The sequence below is a fragment of the Trachurus trachurus genome, assembly GCF_905171665.1.
Source record: "Trachurus trachurus genome assembly, chromosome: 12".
In the NCBI taxonomy this organism is placed as follows: domain Eukaryota; kingdom Metazoa; phylum Chordata; class Actinopteri; order Carangiformes; family Carangidae; genus Trachurus; species Trachurus trachurus.
This window is the reverse complement of record NC_139908.1, coordinates 17366629-17376454: the sequence shown is the minus strand read 5'-3', so window position 1 is coordinate 17376454 and position 9826 is coordinate 17366629. Positions and strand designations below refer to the sequence as shown.

Below are 9826 nucleotides of genomic sequence, written 5' to 3'. Positions count from 1 at the left end.
GAGAAAAAAAACAACCCCGTCTAAAGCATGTGTTTTCACGGGGTGAAGCCTGGGTTTGTTCGCACTGTGTGTTTGTGTTCCACTTAACAACTGTGTGCTTTCTTCCTCAATGCCTGCCATTGGCTCCCCTGTCACTAGAGTGAGTATCCATTTGTCTTCACACACACTGCACTAGAATCTGATAACAGGGGGACAGCTGAATTGTTTTTGGTTAATTTTATGTTTACATTTTGAGAACTTTTGACCTCCAGATATTTTAATGTTAATCTTCACATTAGAAGTATGCTAGGAGTTATAATGGGATGTCGTTCCTTTAGAGAAAACCTGAGAAACTTTGGCCTTGATGTTGACCACATGCCACCATCGTGAATGTCACCGTGTGCTCTTCTTTTCACCACCCTGACACTTGCTTATATTCACAAAACGGACACCTACTCTTGATCACATAGAAAAATGTACAATTTTACGAAACGTAATCGAGTTTTTAATTATTTTGTACTAATGCCAGCTTCTATCTCCCTTTTTTTTTTAGGTTGGCTCTCATAAAAAGCTTCATAAAACTTATAGAGTGGGCTCAGAGGCTGGAATCATCGTACCATCCAGCATGTGTGTTCACTCTACCTTCACACACCTCAGACACCATGACGACCAGCAGTGTGTGCGTACGTGTGTGTGTGTATGTGTGTGTGTGTGTGTGTGTGTGTACCTTTGCACCGACGAAAAAAAAAGAGGACATGTTTTCACAGTAATAAGACCAAATACATGAAGGGTGTATATTATATGAAGTGGTTGGGCTGGAAACAGTAGGTCCTTGGCCCCATCTACCACAACACATGAACACACTTATACCTCTGTGTGCAGACGCTATATCAATACAACACTATTCCAGTTTTGTGTGCAGGGAAGTTCTCGACACCCTCAACGTCCCTTCTTGCATGAAGCATTTGTTTCCAACTTTCATGGTAGCTTAGAGAATCTTTAAAAACCACTGGGTTGAATGGTCTTAGCTGTACATCAGTGTACAAAAATCATGCATGCGTTTCAGCTGTATGTAGGCTTTGCAATTTGTATTTATAGATTCTAATGTATAATACTCTGATGACATATTAAGATGGTTTTAAGATGGATATATCATAGATATTGGGAAATCACTGTTTTTATTGTAACGGTTTGGGTAATTTGCACAATATTAGACGAAGAGGACGTGACTCATGCTGAACCTGACTGTGCTCTACTTGAGTTTTGACTTTTAAACCCCCTCCTTTCCCACCCCCACCCTGTTAACCGCTGTAGGCCGATCACAGAACCATTTGCCATTCTGACAAACTAGTCCTAACACGAGGGCTACAGACTGGTTTATCCTGCAATACAACAGTGTTCTCCTGTTTTCTTATAGCCTCGACATCATTATTATTACTATCATGTATCCTTATCAAACTGCTGTTAAACTGTGATCTAATATGAGGGGGCCCTGTGTGGTCCCCTGGGTAACTCCTTCTGGTCGAAGAACAATATTAACCATGTGTAAAGAGACGATCATTATTATTTAAGATTAATAATGGTTGTAGATGCATTACTGAGGTTGTGGTTTCAGGTAAATAAAATAATATAGTATTTGAATTGTCTCTTTTTTCCCTTGCATGTTTATCTTACACAATTACTAGCAATCATATTATTAAAAATGAACTCATACACACTTTTTCAACAGCCTAGGAAAGCTATATTGTGGAGGACAATAGTTTGGACTGTAGCAGGAAAAAGCTGATTCCCCACAAAAAAGGCAGATTATGAGTCCACTTTCCAGCCAGTATCAGTGCAGTCAGTCAGCATGTGACTGAGGCGAGACATTTTTATCAAAATATCTAACATCTTTTGTCCCTCTCCACCTTCCATTGAAATGACCATGACAACACAGGCAGCTCAGCAGTAAAAAGCTCCACTTCTGTGCTACATGAGGCAGTTTATTTTGTATTTAATTTAGCAGGCAAGTCTTGGTGTCGAGCCCTGTTTAAACCTTCAATGTGGAGATCTGGTGCAATAATGTAATGTAGCCTGACCAGTGAGGCTACACAGCCATGCTACTACTGTCAATAACAAAGACTCCTATCTGCACCAATTAAACAGCCAAACTGATAAATTGGTCGACCTGTGCTCTACACTGAGATTTCTAAAGATGTGAAGTTGATGTTTCAAAAAGAAAAAAGAAGAAATCACACATACAAGTGGAGTAATGTTGCATGATACAGCACTACTCCACTGGGTGGCAGCATTGGGTTAAACATACCCACAACACTGGCATGAGTAGCACCCACCTGACAGGTAGAATGACGAGTTTTAAAGCAATACAGAGGAAATTCTATTATGAAATAAGCTTAAAATAATTGTTTTAAGTAATAATAATTACCCTATACAGAAGGAAATCTGTGATTTTGTGGTGACTTAATTTTTTCTTAGGGCATTTGGAAGAATAGCTTATAACATGTAGGTTTAACTCTAGGCTAAGCCAAATAATGTGTAGGCTTTACTGTGTGCTGCAACCTTCTTTGTAGGAGTAGATAAGACACAACAATTACTCATCCACAGAGAGATAAAGAAAAAAACCCATATGTGCCAAATGTAAAGCTATATGACCAGTCTTTATGATCTTAAATTAAAGTAAGAAAATAAGCTTTTAACAGTTACATTTCATTCCCAGCACATATACAGACAGGACCTATAGTCAGATGATGGGGGTGTCTGCATCCCTTTGCTCTGTCTCTTTAACCAGCAGGCTCACTGTCACTCTGGTCCCTCCCATTCTTGCAGCCCCTCCAGTGCTGCTGGCCTGAGATGGGAGCGCACACAGCAGCAGCAGCACCATCGCGGCCGAAGAAACGCGAGCAATCTGGAAAAGAACATCACAAAAAAACCACACACTCACACACATAGCCTACACCATCACATAGGTGCCGTGGAGAGAGAAAAAAAATGGGATAAAGAACCAAATTATCACTCCCAAAGCTTGATCACCTCTTTTGAGGAACTCAGATGTTACCGTCGCTTGTGTTTTGCGCTTTTTTATCCATTCTCCTTGAGCGCTGCTGGTACAAAGGCGCTCGGTCCGGAGCAGCAGCACCACCACCTGAGATTATTACCTCTGTATGAATGGGAAAGAAGTGAACGGACCAGCTAAACCTGGACTGCCAGACTCAGACTGTGAGTAAACATTCGCGAGATTAAAAACCACTTTCTCCAATTTTTCCCTCTCTCTTCTTGAGATCCACATCACCCGGAGAAGACAGCTACTGTCATTGTGTCGAGGCTGAGATTTTTTTTTTTTTTTTTTTTTTTTTAATTCTTCAGAAAGTGGCCCTGTGGAATAATAATGCATGAGAAAGACGAGATCTGTTGTAGTTTTTTATTCCCTCCACTCTCACACACGCTCCGTGTTATTCCTTTGACTGAACAGCCGGTTTCTCTTGTTCAGAATGGGATGTATTGTTGCGACTGCGCAACCAACGACACTTGTCAGCAATTAGACTTAGTGTTACCTAAAGGCCTGTTATAAACACGCTAACACTCTTTGTGGACATTGTTTAGTCTGTGGCGAACCGGACTGAAAAGGGACAAGCGGTGGTGGTGGTGGTGGTGGTGCGCCCTTGGCGTCTGTCCCTCCCCCCTGTGCCCGTGAAGCGGGGACGGCCACAGAAATAAATTAGACACAATATGGTGGAGCCGGTTGGATTCATCGAAGCGTGGAAAGCGCAGTTCCCAGAGTCAGAACCCCCCAAGATGGAGCTACGGTCAGTCGGTGGAATCGAGCAGGAGCTGGAGAGGTGCAAGGCGTCCATCAGGCGTCTGGAGCAGGAGGTGAACAAGGAGCGCTTCCGTATGATCTACCTGCAGACCCTCCTGGCCAAGGAGAGGAAGAGCTACGACAAGCAGCGGTGGGGCTTCAGGAAGACGCCGCTGAACGAGGGGATGGATCCTGCTGCAGCCACACAGGGTGCAGAGTCCCAGTCCCAGCAGCCACACGTGCAGGAGACCGGTGGGGTTGGGGTAGTGGTGAGTGGTGGAGGGTACAATGCTGGGAGTATGGAAAGGGGTCGGTACCAGCCTCTAGGAGATGGAACCGGTAGGACCAAACCCAGACCTCCACCAGCAAGGAAGTCGGCCTCACACGGAGACGGCCTGGAGGCAGCGTTCGATGTTCCCCAGCAAGTCGAGTCCACATCCTGCGACAACCTGGATGGACTTTCACCGTCCAAGCAAAGAGGCGGCATCACCGTCTCTCCCCGCAGGCCCACCCTTCCGCCCCCAGACAAGGACCTGCCCTCTGACCCCAAGGACAAGCTTGGGATGGGACTTGGCGTGGCAGCTCTTAGATCCAACTTTGAGAGAATCAAACGGGCCAACTCTCACTCTGCGGGCGACGTAGCCAAGGGCCAGGAGAAGCAGCTGCCTCCGCCGCCACCGCCGTTTTACACCAACATGGAATTCCACCACGAGAGGGGTCTGGTCAGGGTCAATGACCGTGAAGTCTCAGACAAGATCAGCACCCTGGGCAGTCAGGCCATGCAGATGGAGCGAAAGAGATCTCTTCACTCTCTCCCAGGTAACCTGGCAACGGTGGCTGGTGAGCTCCGTGCCAGGCCGGTCTACAGAGGACGGTCCACCGAGAGCACCTGTGGCTACGACGCCGAGTACGAAGATGGAGAGCCCAACCAGAGACATTCAGGGAGGGCCAACGGGGGCAAGCCTCCACCCCCGCCTTGGCAGCCCTCGGACTTCCAGGCTTATTCCAGCGTCTATGTCGGCGGAGTGATGATGGGTGAAGGCGGCGGCGGTGGAGATGGTAGAGGTGGCGTTGGAAGCAGTAGCGGAGTCACTATGAGAGACCATGGGGGAGGTGATGACCATCTCCTGACCTGGCCACGCCGCTCATACTCCCCAGGCAGCTTCGAGGACGTGGGTGGAGGCGGTGGCTACACGCCGGACTGCAGTTCCAATGAGAACCTGACGTCCAGTGAGGAGGACTTCTCCTCGGGCCAGTCCAGCCACGTCTCACCTAGCCCCACTACGGCCTTCCGCCGGCCCTTCAGAGAGAAGAGCCGCTCGCCTTCCCAGAACTCCCAGAATTCCCAGCACTCCTTGGACAGCAGCAGCCCTCCGACGCCGCAGTCCCAGAAGCGTCACCACCGGCAGCAGGGCGGCCATGTGGTCATGTCTGAGGCCACTATTGTGAGTGTTCGCAAGACCGGTCAAATCTGGCCACCTGCTGCCCATCACGACCTCCTGCCCCACGGTAGAGCATCCCATGACAACAGTTTCCATGGAGACCACCTAGGTGAGTGGAGGATGCTGTCTTTAATCTTTGTTGAGGTGGAGAGCAGGTGGACTGCAGTGCAGAAACAAAGTGTGCCTTGTTGTGTGTGTGTGTGTTTGTGTGTTTGTGTGTGAACTATCAGGAAAAATGAATGAAAGTCTGAGTGAATGAGTGTAATTTAGTCATGCTGGAATTATGTTGGCATCTGTTCTCTTGAATTTTTAGCCTCTTCTTTACGTAATACGTCTTTGCTCTAAAAACCACAAAGCAGCCAAATGTTCAAGTGATTGATACTGCGTGCACGCAAACGCGCTGAACTGTGTGTCCTTTGGAAGGCCTTGCGTGGGAGACGGATGAAAGATCCACCTCTGCTTATTCCTGGAATGTCAGTCGGGTGGGTGAACAATAAATGTGGTCAGTCTGAGTCCAAACTGCAGGTCTAGCCTTTCTCAGACGACTCCTGCGGCTCTGAGTATGGAATTCCAATCACAGGTGTCTGTCTGCCTGTCTCTCTCTCAAGCTGAAACTATTTACTTGCTTATATAACAGACCAGGACAAAAGAAAGCCACTGTAATCTCTCTAAACAATTATCTGTAGTATCCCTAACCACTAAATTGCAGCCTTTGAGCGATGGCACCTGTAATAGAGCAGCAGCTATAGCAGATTAATGTGCAGCCTGGAGCTAAAGACATGGCCACTATCTACCTTTGCTGCCAGGCTCAAGCACAAACAATACAGTGGAGTGTGTTGCATAAAGAAGCATATTAGGAGGGCTTAGTTTACTGTAATTCCACAGTGAAGTTTCCATTGTAGAGGGCGTGCGAGCTCACAAGAGCTAAAACCCAACACTGCTCAGGTAGCTCAAATATTTGCCATATTTTTTAGACATGGAGTGCTGTTTACAAAGGTGCGGTTTCCAGCGGTTATGCACATTTTGGCATGTTATCTCTCTCTCTCTCTCTCTCTATGGTTTTCTGCTATGGATGGGAGTAGTATTTTAGTGCTCGCTGTATTGTAACAGATTTAGGACTGGAGCCCTGCTGGACCCAGACAGGCAGCAGGGTGCTGGCATCGCACACCTGCTCTGGTGCCAGGATGAACTGGAAAGAGAGGGAAGAGTTCGCCTGATAGATAGTAAAAGTGAAGAGAAACAGCAACAGGGAGATTTGGAGAATCATTAGGTGGTGGAATGGAAAGCTCATGGAAAAAAGAGAAAGAAAGTGTGCAGTCATAAAATATGAGGTGCATGGCGATTAGAGATACATGCACAATAAAGTTAGAGCTAATTTCAGTAGGCTGTAAAGGCCTAATTTGATATTATGTTGCCATAATATGTGCCTCAGCACTGAAAGTATTACTGTCATCATTCTGGGTAGCATTACTGTCTGGAACCTGATACCTCTCATTGCCTAAATTTCCTGAACAGAGGACAGGTCTCTGTGCATCTATAATTCATTTATGCGAATACAACTACTGACACAGTGGCCCGAGTGGAATCAGCTAAAATGTTTTTCCAGACAGGATGCTATCGTCAAAGCGCAGGATAGCATCCTCTCCAGAAAAAAACTCGGACATATTTGCGGTGAATGTTAAAGGCATATCTTTTCCTTTTAATTACCATTCCCCCCTCCCTTATGGCAAGTAATAGGCAAACACCATTAACAATTTAGAGAGCAAAACTAACGTTCTTAGATATAACAGCAATCAAGAGTGTGCAAGTCCCCAGCAAATGGCTAGCTAATTCCCCAGCTGCTATGTTTAGGATTATCACTGCACTGTCTGCTCTCTTTGTTTTAACATCTTTTCCACAACAATGAGCCCTGCGGGGAGTTAGGCAAGCCGGAAGAGCAGGGACAGAGATGGAGGATTGGGTTGGTGGTAAGGGGGGGGGCGGTGGTAGTGTTGTAGACAGCGATCCATTTAGTGGGATAATCTGGAATTTAAGCATAAGAAGTAAAAATGTTGGTTAGACACCCCGCAGAGTGGTCTTGTTTTCTAGGTGGGGTTTAAGCTGAGGGCAGACGGGGCGTGATGTTGACAGTGAAAGGTGACTATAACCGTGAATATTGCATCATTTTTTTTGGGGGGGGGGGCAGCAGCCGGTGGCGTAATAGGTAGGCCTAATGCCAGCCAGAAAAGAGAGCGCGGCTAGTGAAGGGAGGAAGAGTCAAGAAGAGTGTGTTTTTGGTGGGCGGCTGATGATAATAATGACGAGTGGGACGGCGTTGTGAGGAAGACCGAGGGAGGCAGAGCAGAGTGCAAGGCAGAGCTGTCGTTTCTCGCTTCATTGGTCAGGGATGCGGGGGCTGCAGAGAGGCACAGATGGGAAGAACTCTCCCGTTGCGTAACAGAAACACACAGAACTCGGGCTCACGCACAAAGACACACAAGCTTGATGTTTACTCATAATACCTTGAGGCTGCTTCGCCTTCAGCGATAGGTGTGCACATATGAGACGCTACAGATAACATTGAGACCGGGTCAAAGGAGAGAAGATGTTTCCTGTCAGTGGTCGACCTGACTCTGGAGTCTCAACATCCTCTATTGTCGTCTCTTCTCTTTTGCATGCTAACAACTGTAGTAATTGCTTCGTGGTGTGTTTTGTTTATTTAATGTGGGGAGGGGGGTCCGGGGATAAAAAGTTTACACGCTGAGCAGATTATCAGGCCTTTGTGCTCTGCGACAGAAAGACAGAATGACAAAATGAGCGAGATATAAAAATAAAGATCTCTCCCTTGAGTGTCATTCAGTGGGAAAGTGGAGACGGCTGGCATATTAAATCTAGGCTCATGAAAAAACTGTGAAACAACATGTTTGCAGGCAAAACCTTCAGCTGCCAACTTTTCATTTTTGAAGTGAATTGAAGAAACATGAGCGCTTCGATGTTACGTTGAAGCATTTGATCATTCATGCTGAGTTAGACGACTGACAAGACTCTTTCACATCACCATGACTCAATTATTCATCCTTCCTTCAAACGCACCTCGGAAATAGTAGAGTAAATTCCCATAAAATGCAGAGCATGAAAATAGATCTTGAAGGGCAAAAGTTCATATCCAGGCCAGAAAATGATTCAAATGAAACTAGAAAAATAATCAAAAAGTTGCTCGCACACTGACAGCAGGGAAAGAGGAATATCGGATTTGTGGAAAGCTGAATGAAAGATTGATAATAACTGATGATTTAACTCTCATCCTCTGAGTTTTAAAAAATGTTAGCAGGGCAGGCCCAGTGGCCAACCAAAAGACTTAGCCTAACCAACCAAACCACACACATATTACCTGCTGAAAGTTTTAGTGAGGTCAGTTAACAGAAGAATGGGAGCTTTCAGTGCCTCCTGTCCTGTGATGAAATGGGTGGGTAGCCGAAAATATGGAGTCCCTCCACACGCTGTTTCCAGTGATTCATCTGAAGGGAGGTCTTCCTCTGGGACCAGTGAATACCTGTGGGTTTGCGTCTCTGAAGGCTGGGATGCCAAAGCAGGACAGGCCTGAGGACGCTTCAATGGCAGCATTGTCCATGACCTCCACCTAGCTACTTCATCTGGGCAAACTAGCTGGCAGGTACAACCTCTTGCACTCTCTGTTGGTCCTCTCTGGCATCACTTTTTTCACAAACCACTTCTTAAGTAGGCATGTGTTAGTTATTATTAAGTATTTTCAACATTAATTGTACCTCTGAGCTGCTAAGTGTAAGCTAACAACATTAGCTAACGTTAGCTTGCTAATGTGTGACCTGTTTAAATGAAGAATAGAGGTTATAGAGTATAGCTGACACCTTGCACTTGATAAATTGTTGTTTGAAAATCATAAACTGGAAACTTTTCATATTAGTTCACATAAGTAATTTAGCTCAAATTATAAAACAATGTCCCAACACCATTAGCTTAGAGTTAGCAAGGCTAGCTGATATTCCTGACACATGTGGAAGTAGCTAATGCCTGTATTGATGAACATATTTTTGTATGTGCACGAGGAAAACAAAGTTGTAGCTATTCATGAATAATTTGGTTACAGATATTTCCACACAGATTTATGTGTGGCTAAAGTCTTAATTTGCTAACTCATTTTGTAAGTTTCAATAGTGCAACCTGATTTAGGCTAGTTGATTACTGGTTTGAAACTAACTTGCAGTTATGAAGAACTTTCAGAGGGATTTTAATCACACAAAATTATAATGTGCTGTGACTGTCCTGCTTTATTATTGAAATATTCTGTGGTTTAAGGCCGACTAATTTCTAAAATACAATTAGGCTATAGGCTAGTCCTTTTTTTTAACCTGCCTTTTGACTTGGAAACTGTACCTTAAATGGTAGTTTGAGCGTGTGTCAGTGTATTAGGCTATAGCTTGTGTTTGAGAAGACAGTCACTAAGAAGAGGGCTTGCCTTTGCAGATTAAATCTGATGTCACCAGTGCCACTGTATTTTTAGCCTATTTGTTGTTTAACTTCATGGTGTGAGACATACACTCACACTTACTTCCTTGGAAATCAGTCTTGAACGTGCTAGGTGCGTGCGTGC

General features: G+C 45.3%; 1 protein-coding gene across 1 annotated transcript in view; it reads left to right on the top strand.

The window, feature by feature from the left end:
- Positions 1-3705: 3705 nt before the first annotated feature.
- The window catches only part of bcr (BCR activator of RhoGEF and GTPase), a gene marked incomplete at both ends in the record, with an annotated part of 83216 nt that continues 77095 nt past the window's right edge, over positions 3706-9826 (top strand). Inside the window, one exon of the mRNA XM_083983122.1 lies at positions 3706-5326. Within this exon, the coding sequence (XP_083839248.1) occupies positions 3706-5326 (1621 nt within the window). The remainder of the gene's footprint in view (positions 5327-9826) is intronic.